General features: G+C 42.9%; 1 protein-coding gene across 1 annotated transcript; it reads right to left on the reverse strand.

The window, feature by feature from the left end:
• Positions 1-697: 697 nt before the first annotated feature.
• On the reverse strand, positions 698-15,305 carry SKIL (SKI like proto-oncogene). Its single transcript, XM_084212435.1, has 7 exons — positions 15,205-15,305; positions 12,346-14,272; positions 7,606-7,703; positions 5,988-6,229; positions 5,542-5,783; positions 4,318-4,542; positions 698-1,531 (listed from the first exon to the last, which is right to left on the reverse strand). Exons 2-7 carry the CDS (start codon positions 13,450-13,452, stop codon positions 1,370-1,372), a joined length of 2,076 nt encoding a protein of 691 aa, XP_084068561.1. The 5' UTR covers positions 13,453-14,272; positions 15,205-15,305; the 3' UTR covers positions 698-1,369.
• Positions 15,306-17,941: the final 2,636 nt, after the last annotated feature.

Below are 17,941 nucleotides of genomic sequence, written 5' to 3' on the forward strand. Positions count from 1 at the left end.
ACCAGAAACTAAAAGCACAAGTTAAAATTATGTCATGGAACACTAGAATTACTAAAATATTCCTATCACTGACATGATCAGCTGACATCTGCCAGCTGTATCCAATTTTTTGGAGAGAAGTGCAAAAAAGTTTTTCTTCATCCAACTTTAGCCATGCATTTAACCCACTAGGAACCAGACTTCAGAAGTACTCAGACATTATATATATACATAAAACAGTAATTCTGTACAATTACACATTTCCCAATGTTATAGCTTAAGAAACATGCTGTATTTTCTTAATTCATGGTAACCCTACCATGCCATTCAAATACAGAGACTATCAAAATGATTTTTCAAAGTGCCATACCTCAGAATTTTATATTTTAAGCTATGATCACAATGTCAGTTAAGGCCTGTTCTATGTGATGAAAGAAAAATCCACAAGTTGGCAAGAAGCTCAAAGTGTGGAGGCTTAGGGTACTGAAGAAATTAATACATATTCCTTAATAAATATTCTTAATATCTGAAAAACAGTTAACTTAAGCTTTCTCAGTTTCTAAAAGGAAAAGCCCCACCTTTAAGCTTTTTATTAATGTTTCTTTCATATGTACTAGATAGAAAAAAACAGAAGAAAACTTCTGAATTTTTAACTTCCCAAGATTCCACTGTAATTGCAATTTTTTAAATTCACAAAACCAAAACAAAACAAAAAAACAACCCCTAATGTTTTCCAGCAGAGCAAGTGAGTGCTGGCTCTAACACTCCTTAGACTGATAATGAGTTGTTAAATAGACAACACTGAAAAGATCAGCTGACTTCACACAATGAAATTATGGGAAAAATTCATGCTGGTAAATCACCTGTGATACTCAATCATCAATCAGTTATGGCAATTTTGAGCTCTGCCTTACAGACAAAAAGCTGCCTTTACTTTCCTCAGTTCAAGAACATTTAATTCTCACTGAAACCCAAACTATTTAAGACCTTGAAGAATTGAGGACATTTTCAATGTACTTTTATAACTGGATGTGCAATTGATAGCAAAATAAAGATACCCACATATGTTTTAACAGACAATGTTAAAAGGTGTAGAGTCCTTAAGACTGTGTTAGAAATAGACAGAAACTGGTCACTCTAAATCAAGAGTTTCGTATTTTTCATGGTTTGAGAAAAACACCAGTACAAATCAATGCAGATTTTCATTGGCTAGGAAAATCTAAAAATGTCTATCTCTATTTATTTATATCTATGTATATCTTCATCTGGACCTGTCTGGGAAACAGAAATCCAGAGAGAACACTTTTTCTCAGCACACAAAAATTGTTCACAATCATTAAAACCAAAACACCCTGTTTGAAGGACACAGTCATGCTTCCTCTTCCAATTTCTATTTTCCTTTCCCATTTTTTGAAGATTTCAGGATCTGTAGCTTCAATTCCTTTATCATCATCTCCAACTTTTCCCGGGCCTCTCGTTCCTGTCTCAGTTCATCCTGGAGCTCTTGTCTATCTGCCTCTGCATGATCCAACCTCTGCCTCAACTCTGCCAGCTGGGAAACACAAGAGACACAGAGCACATTTTAGCAAACATCAAAGGGTCACAGATGGCCACTCTGATCCAAGTATTTCAGTTCACCAGAATTATGCAGTTATCAAGTTACCACTTACCTGCTACACCATTAGCAAACAATGTCAATGTGCAAAGTTGCATAAATGTCATACTATAATTTAAAAAAAAAAGAGAAAATCTAATTTTTAAATGCATATAAGTTGTAGCTATATGAACTGTCACACAGAACACACAGAATCTGTTGGGGAAAATTGTGATGATGTTTGCATTGGATGTGCCACAAATCCCAGAACAAACTGCATTTTTTCATTTCCCAGGTCCATTTCCCTTACCTGACAAAATATTACTTCCTTATTTCAAAGCCCAAATGTATTTCTAGAACAAACACAATCATCAACATGGTTTTCTGATATTCTTAGTATAAATGAAATATTCAGAAAACCTTGAACATAGTCATCTCTGTGTGTATGTGTTCAAATATAAACCTGAGTCCACACAAATGTTTTTGTGATATATTTTTTGTTTAAACACAGAAATTAAGTATTCTTTTCCTCTTTGGAATACAGCAAGGTTCAAACTTGCTAGAATGTCACCAAAGTTATTTACAGTGACATCTGGAAACATCTTTTCAAGTGTGAGAAAGTTCTTCATTGCTTATAGTATACTGCCAGCAGTTAAAACAGGGAGGAGACTGGAAAGCAGCTATTCTCTCTCCCATTGATTGATGGGGTTATTTCTTACTAAAAGACCATCGGATTTATTTATAATTTATTACAATTTAATTCCATCTAAAAAAACCCATCTGCCTTTATAATGATAGGTATCTACCTGATGTACATTATCACTAAGCATCCATCTCACAGAGAATTAGGAAGACAACTCATTTGAAGGAAAGAGCAGGAATATACAGGGTATCACTGGTGTTCACCAAGTGCTACAGAATGCACTGGGTGAAGGGACAGTTGTGCTGGTTTTAGAGAAACACCACATTCCATCCCCACTTCTTCAATCAGAAATACTTCAGCAATTCTTAGCCAACAACAGGCTGTTAATGCAAGTGCTGACTGCACAAGTGCTGCAGTGAAGTGCTGCAGTGCAACAGTGCCCACTGCCTGCATGCTGCAACATGTCTGGCTTTGACTTCCAGCTCTAAGGAAAGGCTCCAGGACTGGTTATTCTGCCTTACTGTGACTGACAGGGTGAAGCAACTATTTCAATAAAGAACTCAAAAAAGGGGATGAGACAGTGCATATTCAGACAGGTCTACAAAGGAGAAGAGACTTTTAAGCAAGCTGCAAAAACCAAATTCTTTAATGCATAAGGATTCCTCCCAGTCCACAGTTCTCAGACAGAAAAGGCAGCCTGGGCAATTGCTTCAAGAACACATCAGATGAAGGCTTTTTTAAAATGCTGTATACACAGCTTGGGAAAGTTCTCTGTTCCCAAGACCTCTGTTTAACTCTGGTGCTTCTTGGAACCAGAATCTACTGTGAGATGTGATAAGTGGGAAAAAACGGTTCAAATTATACGTTGTGAAAAGATCTACCACCGAGGTAATAACAGAGTAACTTTTACACAAGGAATGTATATAGTTTTCAAAGTCTAACTTCAAAAGGAACACACAACCAATCTCCTTGGGGAACAATCCACAGTTTTCACCCTCCAAAGGGAGTAAGCTGCACAAGCCCTATAAAACATGCTGTACATGATGATCTCCATAAATTAGAACACGTTGTTACTTGCACTAACAGGGCTTGTACCAGATGTTTAGTAAATCAGGCCTTAGTCAGAGAGGATTATTTCTGGCAGCAAAGGCCAGGAATCAGTGGAGTGGGATGTCATGAAATTAAATTCATGAGAAGGATTTACGATGCGAGTCTCTGCCCTACTCACCAAAAATACCAAAACCTGTCTCTCAAGTAGTGCCTGTTTCTCAGTTTGAGTCAGTCTGAACAGGAAATATACACAGCTGTGAACAAAGGACCACAGAGCTTTACTGAGCTCAAGTTTTAGATTTTGTTCACTTTTAAAATGAGCCTGTTAAGATTAGTTTTCTGTTATATGGCGCAAAATTAAAAAAAAATTAATCATAACTACAGCTGATTTTTAAAAGGAGCATTCCAAAGTTCCCTTTCTCATTAACTATATATTTTCCCATTGGAATAACCTCCAACATAAAGAAGCAATAGTAAAAGCTAAAAGGAAAGTGAGAGGAAAAAACATCTCTATAGGTTTTGACATATGAATCCAAGAGGCAAGAATGAGAGACACCGATATGATTTTAATTTCCAAGAAAAGTCTTGGCCAAATGTTTTGGTAGAGCCCAGAAGGGGCTCATCAGATACTGCAGAAAGTTCTACCACCAAGGAACATGAGGAGCAGCAAGGTAAGCTGCTAATCTGACAAAAAGAAGGTTCAGAGGTTTGGAATTTTTTTTTACATAAAATAATAATAATGTTTAAGTCTGTATCATGGGCAAGCCCATATAACATTAAAAACAGAATTTGTTTTAAATGAAGATGTAATAGACCTCCTGTTTAAGTTTAATATTTCATCAATAATATCATGTGTTTCTGTAAGTAACATTCTGCCTCAGTTTCAACCAAGGAACAGGAAAATAAATATTGCTGTCACTGACTATTTTGGTATCTGTCTGTGGTGTCAGAACAAACAGAGAAAACAAAACCTTAAAGTGGCTGAACAACACCTTCACAATTTCCTGATATACTAAACATGTTTTGTTTGAAATAAACCTTCCCTTCTCACCTGTGCTGCATATTCAGCTTCTTTATCTTTTTCCAAATTGGAGTCACAGCTACATTTTTGCTTCATCACTTGGTCCAGTTTCTTCTCCAAATCTCTCTGCTCAAAATAAAATTCTTCCATTCTTTGTGCATGCTCTGCTTGCAAACATTCGAGTTCTTTTTGTAAATTCTGCTGCTCTTCAGTCAGTTCCTTCATAGCTTTAGAGTTGCTTAACATTTCCACTTCCTGTAAAGAAAGATCAAGATCACATACTCCTTCCTTCTAACACCAAAAAAGTAAAAAAACCCTCCATGAACCAAAAAGACCATTTGTAACTACCAATAACAACAGCCTGATAATGGTATTTATCTACTTATCAATGACAGCAAGGAATTCTGTAACATGTATTCTAATTTTTAAGAAATTATTTTTACTTCCAAGTACATGGAGCTTTCAGAAACAAATTTGCATTTCCAGCAGCGAACCTCAGGAAGCAGAAGCACTGATTCACTAAAATGTACTTTGAAGATGCAAGAAGTGCAGCACCAGAAAACAAAATGAATTGTTTGATTTCTTTGTCCACTGATATTTTGATATTTTTAAACTTGTATTTTTTTTAAACTTATCTACAAGCTTTTCCTCCAACAGCAGAACAACTTTGAAGTAGCAGCTCTAGGGCCCTATGTGAGCTCCTAGATTCTGAGATTAACATTTAAATTAAAGTAAAACAAATTAAAATATTAGCTCTGCTCCATGGATGTAACAAAGAAAGACAGTATTTCACTGAATTCAGAAAACAGAAATGTCACAAATGAACACCAGCTTCTAAAATAATCCATTATTAAAGGAAAGACTAAAAATAAAATCCCTAAAAGCATGGATTAGCCAATGGGAATAGGAAAGTGGTGTTCTTTTTTATACAGGGCAGTGATAAGACCATTCCTAGAACACTTATATCTGCATCTTTAAAAACCTGAAAATTGAGAAATTTTAGAGGATACAGCAAAAGCAGGAGCTGCTTGGACCCAGCAGCTGTAAACTGAAGAGGCACCACTTATTAGTGGGCTCAAAACTCATGAGCATAAGGGATGTTGAAGATTTGGTGTCTGGATTTACACTGAGAGAAAGATGATCTGTGTGCTCTGGTGTTTCTAAATGATGCAATCTGTGATGCTGACTGAGGAGCCAGCAATCCCACAGCAGCTCCCTGCTGCCCAGGGAAATGCACTCAGACTGTCACGGTACCATTTGGAGCTGCTGCTTCCGCCGCAAAATCGTGTTCAGCTTCTCCTGCTGCTTGATGTAGGTTTTCATGACTTCTTCCATGATCCTTCCCTTGTCATCCTCACAGCTGATGTCCTTCATGAGGGTGGGGGACAAGGTTCGTGCATCAGCACCTCCCTCAGCACGGCCAGAGTCCCTGGTGATTTTGGAAGAAACGCGCTCAGACTTTGAACCTCGTGCAGAGCGAGCTGACACGGGAGGATCTGTACAGGAGAAAACAGAGAACGATGATCACAGAAAGTTCAAATTCCAGAGCGAAAAAAATGCAGAGAAAACTGGGATTATAAAAAGGTGGGGGGAATTTTTGGAAATCTGAAGTGACATCGCAAAATTCTAGCTCAGTGTAAAGTTTTCCAAAATTCCATGGTATAAAAATCAAAGCCTTCAATATAATTCTCAGTACTCACCTAAACGTTTATTTGGCTGCTCCACCCCAGTTTTCAAGTCAATTTTTTCCTGTTCTTCAAGAGAAAGCTCTGGATAGGAGGCAGCTTTTTTGTGCTTTCCACTACTGAGCTTCTTCTCTGACTGCCCAGGTGAGGATTTATTAACTTCTGAAGCTTTTACTGATGTTTTTGCAACATCCTTATATTGAGATGCAAGAGACACATTCGGGGCAACCACTTTGTCACACATATAAAGGTAGTAACTGAAAAAACAGCAGAAGAGCAAAATTCATAGTGAAAGATAAGACATAATAAAAGATGGCTGGTTGAGAGCAGTAAGTTTAATTTAACATGAGTTCAAACTGTGAAAGCATCAATGAAAAAGAAGCATGTCCTTTTTAAATTTTTCCTATGCAAAAGGAAAGCCTAACGACCCACTTAATCTCTACTGAGTAGATTATTTAGATAAGGTTTTGAAGCTGTCAAACAAGTAGGCTTTTCAAAATGGCAGATTTTAAAAAAATTGCAGTAATTCATATGAAGGCTTCATTTAAATGCAAAGAGTGAAATTAGAATGCCACTGAATCCAGATTCTCCAGCATTTTCATAATCCTCATATTATGAGGATGGGAGGTGATCAGTGAAGTGGGAATGAGCACCTCACTTAAGTAACAAAGCTGTGTTCTGACAGTCCTGGGGCACATCTGAGACCAATGCTGGACCTTCCTTCCCAAGTACACTGAGCTGCCCATTTGGATTTCACAGCTCCTGGACTCCTGGGAGCATCCCTGTGACCCACCTTCACCTCAGCCTAGTACAGAGGGAAGAGAGCCCCAGGTGTGTTGAGGTCAGTGCCAAGATCTCCAGTGTCACTGGAGTTCCAGTTGATGTCTTCAACACTTTCCTTTCTCCTGATTCTGAAGGAAGGCACTGGCAGAAACAGAACACGAGGACCCATCACAGAAGTTCCTCCACTCCCTTCTCTGCGTGGGAACCAGTGTGATGTGTGTGCACCAAAAAGGGGCTGCTCTGACCCAAATTCAGGACCTGTGTAACCACAGGGCTGAGGGCAAGAGGAGTATCAAGAAAACCCATTTCCCTCACTGCTGCAGGTGACAAATTGGGTAAGGAGTCAATGAATGCACTTGGTTTCTAAATCCAGGAAAGCAGCCCACAGACAATTCAGCTGCAGCCCTTGTTCCAGTGTGGGAGAAAGCCTTCAAACACCTCTTGGAAGTCTTTTCTGGAAGGAAATTAGGTTGGCCTCATGGTAAATAGGCCCTGTGCAGCTTTCCACATGCATGCATTGTATTGCAATATGAAAGATACAGGTTACCTCTGTCATTTCTACTAAGAAAGGGGAAATTTTAATTACATTTCAATTGTATTGCCTGCTGAAGAACACCCACAGGTCACAGCTTGAGTCTTATACCAAAAAGCACTCATAAGCAGTTCATTAATATTTACATTAAGAAATGCATAAAAATTTAGGGTTAAATTATTCCTGTGTGATACCTGAAGAGTTTTCCTAACAGTTCAGGTTGCAAATACATTTTTTTCAGTTTGAATTATTCCTAAATAGCCAAAAGTATTTGAACACTTGACAGTGCTTATAGTTCTACATAGGAAACTCAGTTACCTGGGGTGGAAAAAGGAATGTGGTTGAGGATCAGTTTCTGCTTCTTGCTTTATAACTGGATACCACTGAGATAATTCCAGGCTCTGCTGTGGCTCTGCCTAAAGGAATTAAAATAAACTGGTAATTGAAACATGGATACAGGTCATATACTTTTCCTCAGAGAAATGGCATTTCCACCATTAATACAAGTACACCAGAGAAACTGGAGCACTGGGAAATGGGGTGTCTTTGGCAAAGCTGCAGGGTGATACAAGCCACAGAATTCTTTGATCTCCAATTTACCACTATGGGGAAAAAAACCAATGAAATTAAAGCAAAACTTCTTTACAGACCTATCTAAAAGCTCTCCTGATTTTCCACAACTCTTCTAAACAAGCCTGGGAGAAAAGCAGAAACTAGGATTCCCAAAAGGTTGTAGGAGCCTTTTGTAATAATGTGTCTATATAAAGAAAGCAACTGCCAGATACTTTATTTCAAAATTAAATGGAACAGTGTGCTGGTGTTCCAGGGACAGAACTTTCTTCAGTCATCACAAATTTTTATTACACAAGTAGGCAAAGCTGCTCCCAGTAGCATGAAGATGCCATTCCCTTTGCAGTAGCAAACTAAATTTACTCAGGTGCATCAGAATATATAATCTTAAAAACTTCTGTGTATTTTGCACTTGGAAAGCAATTCTTGTTCTGTGTGTCTCGAGAAATGTTTTTGGAACTACTCTTTACTAGAAATTCCTGGTGGTACTGGTGCCCCCCTGCAAAGTTGCTCTTAATTTCAAGTGAAAGGTGTCTCACCATAATATATTTACAATATTCTCAGAGCTAAGAAATTCATTGATAATTTCACTGTATTAGAAAAGCCTTGGGACATGGGGTTTTGGGTCGGGTGTGGTTGGCTGACCCCAGGCAGCTGCCAGGCACCCACAGAGCTGCTCCCTCAGCACTATCCCCAGGACATGGAAGGGAAAAGAGAAAAAAGCTCCTGAATGAAGAAAAAGCTGGTTTAAGAGGTGAAGGAAAGAGAAAAACACAAGTGAAGCAAAGGGCATGGCTCAGTCCCTCCTCAGACAACTGCCCAGCCACCCTCAAACAACCTCCACCTTGGATGCCAAACCATCTTTCTTCTCCTTCTAAGTAAGTCAACACCATTCCAGCCAGACCCAGGACCTTCCAGAAGCTGCACAATTTAAAAACAGCCCATAAAGATAAAGAAGGTAAATAATCCTGTATTGAAACCTCTATGTAGTGTTCTAATATCTTCACAACTCCTTATGTTCTAAATAATCAGAAAAGTTTGTATTTTCACACACTGGAACAGACCTTTAGAGAACTTCACCCCTGGCAGCGACACTGATGTGAGCTGAGCCATGGTCTGCACAATCCAACACCCCAACCCTGGCAAGGACCAAACCCCACCTGCCCCATCCTGACCAGAACTCCCACCCCAGGAAACTCAGCTCTCACAATGAAACTGAAATTCAACTCCACCCCCGCAGTTCCTCAAATCGCTTCCAACACAGACAGAAAGGGAGGGACGGCACAAGGAAGAGATCTGCAGTTGTAAAGTCATAAAAAGGCTTTAAATAAAAAAAGATTTGAATAATCTCTAGAAAAACGGCCTCATCCTGACACTTGCCAAGTTTTTTCTACTTACTCAGATCATTCCAATAATTTAAATAATCACATATAATCTACTTATACTGCAGCTAGTATGTAGTGATCTGATTTTAGCTTCAGATCACATTTGTCCATATTTCAGGACTCACATTTTAACATGCTTATATATTTACATATGAAATTATTAGTTCATCTCTATTTTCAAATTACTAGGTCAGATTTTTGCCTTTTTTTTTTTTTTACCTATTTCAAGTGGAAACTAAATTTACCATCTACCCGTTAGTGTGAATCTTGCAAATGAATTTTATAGCATGCAATCAAATTTTTACTTAGGAAAGAAAATGAAATGTTACCATAAATAAATGAAGTCTTTTTCTAACAGGATTCTTCCCTCACCATTCAGGCAAATGAAATAAGGCATCTATTTATATATATATATATGTATATTTTATTACCAAATAATTTATTTTAGATGCTCTTAAATAATTCTATAAACACAATAAGGTGAATTGAATTACTTCTACTCAAACTGTTCAAAAGGGTTACATGAAAAATTGCTTATTTTTCCTAAAGGTTAGTTGGAAAAACACGTTCTTTAAGGAAAAAAAATATATAGGTAAGAACTGGTTTCAGTGTAATCATGAAGCCAGTAGTTTTAGCAGAGATTGGATTTATAAACACCCCCCCCTCCACTGTGACCAGCTCAAGGAATCAGCCTGAGAAGCAAGGCAAAGTTTTAGTGCAGAGATGATGAGAAACTGTCGCAAAGTCAAAGGGAACAAGGATCTGTCAGTGCAGGAATCAGCAGAGCCTCGGTGACAGCTGTTCCATGAAGAGCAGGTGGATGTTGCACTGCAGCCTAGAACTCCACAGAAAATTGTGACAATCAAGCACACAGCTTACAGCTTTCTTGTTAGCACAAAGAACAGAAAGGAATTAATCTCAAGAGTACTTTGCTCTTACAATATTGAAACAAAAGTGTATTGGCACTGTGAGGTGAATAAACTCAGACTGAAATGCTCAGGAGAAAGGCAAAGCATGGCATCCAGGATGCTCCAAAGACTATGGGATTTAATTAATTCATTATTACTAGATGGGGAAAGACCTAGGCAAGGGCAACTGTTCTTCCTGGGTCCTCCAAGACAAGCACAAAGGATGTGTCAGCACTTCTGAGGACTGACTCAGCAAAGGTGGTGAGGAGGTGACAGAACAGCAAACAGAACATCCTGCAATAAATTCCCCTAGGAGCGTAAGGAAAGGGAATGTCTACGTGTTGTACCTGATACCTGAAATGAGGAAAAGTTGTGGCTGCTCCATCCCTGGAGCTGTTCAAGGTCAGGCTGGATGGAGCTGTGAGCAATGTGGTCTTGTGGAAGGTGTCCCTGTCCAGGCCAGGGGGGTTGAAATGAGATGATCTTTAAGGTCCCTTCTAACCTAAACCATTCTGTGATTCTCTGAAGCAGCCTATGCTCCCCCAGGACAAGGAAAGGGAAACTGTACTCCAGCACTGCCCTCTTAAACTTTTTTACTCTTTTCTACTTCCCAGATGAATACCCACAGGATAAAAAAAAACCCAAAGCCTCCCTCACCATTGCACTTTCCTCAGGTTTTCACAGCTTCTGACTCTGTTTTCACACGTTGCTTTGTAAGAAAGAACTACACAGGTCTGTAACAGAAGACTGCAGAAAGTTTTAAAATTTCATTTGCACCAGTCCAGTCCAAATTACTGCCACTGCCCATTTCAGCTGGGTTTTTTTCATCTTTGCAGATGAAACTGAAAGATCTCATTGTCTGAAATCTGCTGCTGTGGGAAGAAAAGCAGCATTTATAGGTGTGAATATGGAAGAATCTTTCCACTGATGCATCCACCATGCTGTAGTTCCTTTCTTACACTGGCACTGTAAGAATAAAGACTGACATGTCTTTATCAGTTGAAAAGCAAAGTCTCTTTGCTAGGAGACTGCATCTTCAAATAATTCAGCATGTGGAAGCATGCCATACTGCAGACTTCCATGGGAATCTGCTGGTAAAATCTCTTCCTGCAGACTGGCACCACTGTAACAATACCTGTTACTACAGTCAGCCTTCCTGCAACACCAACTTTTCAGAAATTTGTGCTGAAAGGTGTCAGCTCATAGCACCCCTTTTCGGGCTCAACCATCTGTGCTGCTCTTGCTGCTATTTTGAAATCCACCACAAAACATCCAACAGGCAACAAGGATTTATCAAACCAGCAGCCATCAAACAGACATAGAAACACTGAATACACTGAAAAGAAACTGTCATGGGGCAGAGAAACCATTAAAAGCCTATTAAAGTTTATACCCCAAAATTGTGTTTTCCATGAATGGGAACATCTATGATATTAACGGTTCTCTGCTGCTTGTCCTATTATTTAAAGTAGAAGCTCTCCAAGGGACAAATAAGCTCTATATTTTGGAACCACAGCACAGACTTACAGCAGTATTTTAGGAAAAAATAAGATGTCTATTATTAACTATTGTCAAGATACCGGCCCACAGCTCATTACTTGGGCTGCTTAAAACCCCCTCTTTTTGGCATATTTCACCGCACAAGTGGTTTAAACAGAAAGCTCTTGCTGAACAAGCAGACTTTGGGCTTCTAAATAGCCATTTTGCAAAGCACCAATACCCTGCACACAAGTCATGAGATGAGTGGCCAGCAAGCCAGTTTGCCATCCAGCCCACGTGTGCATGCTGGAGTACAAATAACAAATGAAGAATTCATTTGCAATACTTGATTTTCAAGCTCCTTTCTGCTTTGCTCAGCTGCTGCAGCACATGCTGCATAAAACCTACTCAAAGGTCAAATAGGAGAACAAAAATTTTCACAACAGCCTGAATTTTCAGGAGTCTGTATACCTCAGGACAGAACAAGAACTAACAAAGCCAAGCCAGCTCGAATGGTTACTTGCAGCCCAAAGAGGAAAGAAATTACCATCCCTCTTAATGAGAAATGTTATTTCCATGGTGAAGCTCTCACAAATTTAACTTAGACTTGATGTGACAAGTATTCCCACTTAGAAAAGCCAAGAAATGCGCTTCTAAAACAAGTATTTACGTGTGAGCAGAAAGAGATCTGGGAGTTTTACACCAGGTGAACTTACTTTGGACCGAGTCCTTTTCTGATTTTTCTCGCTGAATTTCTCCTTCATTTCCTCCAAGAGATGCTTCAGCTCTCTCTCCTCTGATGTGCCCAGGTATTTTTGGTTAATGTGCAGGTAGCAGTGCCACTTGGCCGACTCAAACCCCCAGTGGCAGGTCCTCTTGTCCGGGGATCTGTGTGAATGCATCACGAAGGTCTGGGGTGAGAACATCCCGTAGCATTCCAAGCACTGGATACACGGGTCATCCGGGGCAAGGTAGAACTGAGGTGCAAACAACCCCTGGCACTTGCCCAGACATTCATGCTCTACTTCGAAGGCACTGCCAGTCTCTTTCAGCTGGGCCAAGGTGTTCTTACCAGGGAGGAAACTGCCACTCTGGGGAAAAGTGCGAGGGCGCAGTAAAGCATTGCATAGTCTCTGAGCGTCCGTCAGCGTGATGAGCCCACAGGACGGAGCGTTGAAGGGAAGAATGCCCAAAACCTTCAGAATGTGAAGCTGGTCGGAAGTGCACCTTGAGCAGTAGATATAGAGCTCATCACACACTGTGTTGATCTGCTGCAAGGAGAAGTCTCGGAGAACTGAATTCAACACTTGAGGCAAGCAAAGTCTTTTTTCTCCTCCGACTTTAAAACAAGAGATGGATTCCCCCTCCAGCAGGGTCTGCGTGAGTTCTGTGGAGCTGTCTGGAGGGATGAGCAGTGGACCAGAGAGGATTTGTGGTGATGGGAGAGGCAGGAAGACAGTGGGTGACATACTTTCCTGGGAATACCGAGCTGAAAAAGCCGCAGGTCCACCCAGCGAACTCTGGCTGCTTAGGTGGAACTGTGCCAATGTATGTTTCAAACCTGGGTTTAAACTCAAAGGCTCAGACAGTGAAGCACTGTTTGGCTTGGTGGTTTCCCCATCAGCCTCCACTGGAGTTTCGTCATAGTCATCCAGGTTTTCCTTCTTTATTGTTGGCAATTTATTTATTACTACCTGTACTTTGTTATTTACATGCATTTCTGTCATTGCTTTTTTCAGTGGAGGACTCCCATCCTCTTGGATCCTGCTCCTTTTTTGGTCTGAAACCAGACCTAGAGGGAAGTTTATCTGTGGACTTTCCATTGCTTAACACTGAGCTTTAATTAAGCCAGTCCTGAATGTGCATTTTCTTGCTTTTTCATATAAAAAATAGTTTCATGTGATCTTGGATTACCTCAGGTACACCAAGCTGCACACTCCTTTCATTTAAACATTACTTCTTCAGCATCCAACAGTAAAAAGTGTAACCCATTTTGGATGTAATACCGTAAAATTACTAAAGGAGAGGTTACACTATTTTCTTAGTTATTTGTTCAATTTTATAATATAAAAACCCCAATGCAACATGTATACAAAAGGTTTTCTTCATAGCCTAGCCACTACTTTACACAGTAGTCTTGTCCAGCAATTTAGTAAAAAACGATGCGCTGATGCATGTTCATCCTCAATCGTTTTTTTCTTTAAAAAATATACTGTCTTTTCAAATAAGTCTCTATTTAAATATTAAAATAGAAAAATGGGCTCAGTTAGAAGAATGTCAATCTTAACGAAACTGATCCAAAACGTAGTTTAAGTTGTGTGAAAATTTTATTCAGCACTTTCAGCTCCCAGAGATCAAACACAATCTTAAGGGCTTGCTTTATTGTGCTGCCAGCTTTATGATTTCACCACCACCACCGTGACAGCTACTATGGCAGTTCACAAATAAATCCTGAAATTAAAGGCTGATCCAGAGCGACGGGAAAAACTAAACGTCCCTAGAGAATCACCTTTAGCCCAGATGTCACTGGCATGTGTCAGAATTTTCCCAGCCCAAGTTATTAGTAATAGAGGTGAGATCCAGGCCATGGGCTGAATGCATGCCGTGTGCTAGCACAGAGTTCTGCCCGTCCTTCCTGATAACCTGTGAAAGAGAGAGAGGCCATCACAAGCAATCCCAGAGTCTGCTCTGTACCTAAAGGGGCTTCAAGAGAGCAGGAGAGGACTTTTGACAAGGGCAAAAGTGTGCCAGGAGTCACAGGACAAGAGGGAATGGCTTTAAATAGAGAGAGGGAAGGTTTTTGATTTTATACAAGGACGAAATTATTCTCTATGATAGCAGTGAGGTACTGGCACAGGTTGCTCAGAGAAGCTGTGGTTGCCCCATCCCTGGAAGTGTCCAAGGCCAGGTTAGACAGGGCTTGGAGCAGCCTGGGATAGTGGAAGGCGTTCCTGCCCATGGCGAGGGAGGTCGGAAGAAGATGAGCTTTAAAGGCCCCCTGCAACATAAACCCCAAACCATCCGGGATTCCCTGCCAGAGGCCGGGTGCGTTCCCCAGTAACTCGCGGAACACCGGGACGAGCCCCCGACCGACGGGCGACACCGGCGGGGGAGGGGGCGGTCCGGAGCGGCTTTCCCGGCGTGCACGCCCGAAAGGACGGGCGCTCCGGCGAGCCGCGGGCCGGGCACCGGCCCCCCCATCCCGGGCACCGACCCCTCGCCCCGCAGCCCCTCCCGGGACGCCGCATGCCGCCGCTCCCTCCCGCGCCGTGACTCACCTCGGCCCCGCCGTCACCGCTCCGGGCACGGCTCAGCCCTTCCCCCTCCCGCCGCCGGGCTCGCCCCTCCGCCCTGCCGGCTCCCCGCTGTCCCCAGCCGTACCGCGCTACTCCGCCGCCCCCGTGTCCCTGCCCCCCTCCCATCCCCGGTACCCCGCTCCCCCTCTCCCCGCCGCCCCCGCGCCGCCTCTCCGCAGCCGCCGCTCCCTCCCATCCCCCGGCGGGCGCTCCCGCCCTTCCCCCACGGCTCCGCCGCCCCGCTCCCCGCCGTTCGCAGTAAGTTCCCCGGCTGCTCACCCGGCGCCGCGGGGGCTCCGGCGGCCGCGGGGAGCGGAACAGGCGCCGCGCTCGCGCCGCCCACCCGTGACCTCACTGCGGAGACCGAGACGGCGGCGGCGGCGCGCGGGCACGAACCCGCCGACGGCGCGCGCCGGCCCCGCCCACTGTCTGGGGCAGCGGCGGGAGCGCCCGCCCGCCCCTCCCCCGCCCGCCGCCGCCGCCTCAGCGCCGGGAAACCCGGCCCGGCCTCCCCCCCGCCGCCTGCGGGGAAACCGCAGGAAGAGAAATTAAATTTTTTTTAAAATATGTATAATATACATTAAAAAGTGAATATACATGGAAAAGTGTTGTTTCTGCCCGGCTTCCCCTCAGCCCCCCGGTCAGAGCCTGCCCCGCGCCGTCCTGTCGCCGTTCCCCCGTCGGCGGCCGGGAGGGGCTGACTGAGGGACGGGGACAGAGCGGCCATGGCAGAAGGGGAAAAGCCGGGCTGGAGGAGGGCCAGGCGCTGTCGGGGAGCTGTCGGGCGTGTCGCTCGCCTGAGGCGCGACGGCGGCGGCGGGCAGAGGCCGCCAGCCAGGGGCTCTCCGTGACTGTCCCTCAGTGACTGTCCCGCAGCGAGGCTCCCGCAGAGGGTCCCTCACTGACTTTCCCTCAAAGAAGGCTCCTCAGTGAGACTCCTTGAGTGACTGTCCCTCAAAGAGCGTCCCTCGGCAAGGGTCTCACAGAGACTGTCCCCCAGCGAGGGACCCCACGAGGGTGGGCTGTGCTCTGGCACCCCACTGCTGGGGACAGAGAGACGCGGGGAAGGCGGGACAGTGTGCGGGTGCCTGTCCCCGAAGCAGTGTCACAGATCGCTCCCTCCAGCCACGGGCTCGCAGGAGATGCTGAAGCGCAGATGTTTCGGGAAGCGAAATGATCAAGCCGCGGAGAGGCGGGGAAGATGCTCTTCGGGGACAGCTTAGTCGCTGTACAACTCGTTTATGTATTACAAGTTTCTTCTGCCTGCAAGAAGCCCAAAGCTTTTCAGTTTACATCTTTGTGAAGACAGCGCTTCAACTGGGATTACGGCGCAATCCAATTTGCCGTTTCCTTTCATCCCACACAGTTACATATTTTGATGCGAGTACAAAAGCACAGCGCATTAAAATGGGGCAGTTGTACAACCACCAGGCACCGCTTAGCACCGGCCAGCGCTGCCTGCGGCCGGCGAGATCCCTAAAGCCGTCCCAGGAGGATTATGGCACTGCCACAGAACCCGCTCGCTGCTGATCTGCTGAGAGAGGCGTTTGGTGCTCTTTAATCCTTGACTTCGCACCTTTGATATGCTCAGGTTTCCTCCGGGCTGGCTCGCTGATGGAGAGGCCCTCGAGCATCACTGCAAAGCTGCTTCACGAGTCACCTCTTAACCTGCCAGATCAGTTCGGTATCTGCAACAATATCTACAATTTCTTTGGATCTGAGTGATCTTTAAGGCCTCTTTCAACCCGAACCATCAGCGTTTTATAGAAAAGCAAACATTTTTGCAAAGAATGCTAACACCCACTACTTTTTTATTAAGCAGATATAAGGGCTGCTTGAAAGCCACAACAATATGGCAGAGTTAAACAAGATTTCTGAATCCACCAGCTTTTAGAGCTGATTCTGAAAGATATGAACCTATGAGGGAATTGTCTAGACATTAGACATTCCTGTCTGCTTCACCCTCTTGGACTTTATGACCTGATTAAAAAAAAAAAAGTCTCTACAAATACCAATGAGTGAAATGCACTATGTCATAATCCCTTTCAAATTTACTGAATAAAATGTAACATCTAACATTGGAGCTGGACTGATCAATGTCTGTGAGGAAGGCAATGTACGTAGGCAGATATTCTATCTTTTATTAGACCTCCTGATGTCATGGAAGCTTAGGATTCAGTTGCATTGTTTAATTTGTTGGTTTTTTTTTCAGGTTCTGCTGCAGAAATGTTCCATTTCAGGTTACAGATCTTGGTAACTATTGTGCTGTAATGATAGTGTTGCTATAGAGCTACAACAATCAGGCAATGAAAGACAAAGTTTGTAGGTAGAGAATTGTCTAAAAAAGGTGTTAGCTCTGCCTACTTCTAGTGTGGACTGTGAAAAGCAGTTCTGAAGACACTGCACAACTAACACCTGAGTTACAGACCTTTGCAAGCAGAAATAAAGTGCACTAATAGCAAAGGAGGAATCTTGCTTTGATTAATAAAGTGTCTGAATTTTCAAGAAGTGCTGAGGCTCTGGGGAAGCTCACAAACTTCCCTGATACACAGTCCCTGAAGATACACAATTTAACTATAATCTATGCCCTGGAGAGTGCAATTCAACTGTGAACAAAGATGTGCATTTTCTTCTCTGATGAGATTATACTGTGCTTTTTGAAGAAAAAAAAATCACTTTGGAAGTTGTGTTTAATAGTAAGCTGTAACAGTTCAGACTCTTAGCTAATCTGTCATAGGAGGTTTCACTCTTGTAAAGTAGATATCCTATTACAGGTTGTGCTTTAAGCACAAAAAGTTGATAGATTTTGGCAGACACCACATCCTGCAGGACAAATCACAGTGGGGACAGTGCACAAAACACTTCAGCTCCCAAAGAACTTGAACTATTCCTCTGGTGTTTGAGGAGTATAAGCCCAGACACTTTACTCATCCTTAGAAGTCCAATGTGGACACAAGAGATTCCTGATTCCATTTGTGCCTGAAAAAACCACCTCCCACAAAAGCTGCACAGACCT

The sequence above is a fragment of the Fringilla coelebs genome (genome assembly GCF_963513975.1).
Source record: "Fringilla coelebs genome assembly, chromosome: 10".
NCBI classification, from domain to species: domain Eukaryota; kingdom Metazoa; phylum Chordata; class Aves; order Passeriformes; family Fringillidae; genus Fringilla; species Fringilla coelebs.

What these genes read in the sequence shown, in the direction of transcription:
- SKIL (XM_084212435.1), bottom strand. Translation starts at nt 13,452, where the DNA reads ATGGAAAGTCCACAGATAAACTTCCCTCTAGGTCTGGTTTCAGACCAA. An exon ending in AGAAAAGGACTCGGTCCAAA is followed by an intron (nt 7,704 to 12,345) that starts GTAAGTTCACCT and finishes TAATTCCTTTAG; the next exon opens with GCAGAGCCACAGCAGAGCCT. An exon ending in AAGCTGAATATGCAGCACAG is followed by an intron (nt 1,532 to 4,317) that starts GTGAGAAGGGAA and finishes TGTGTTTCCCAG; the next exon opens with CTGGCAGAGTTGAGGCAGAG.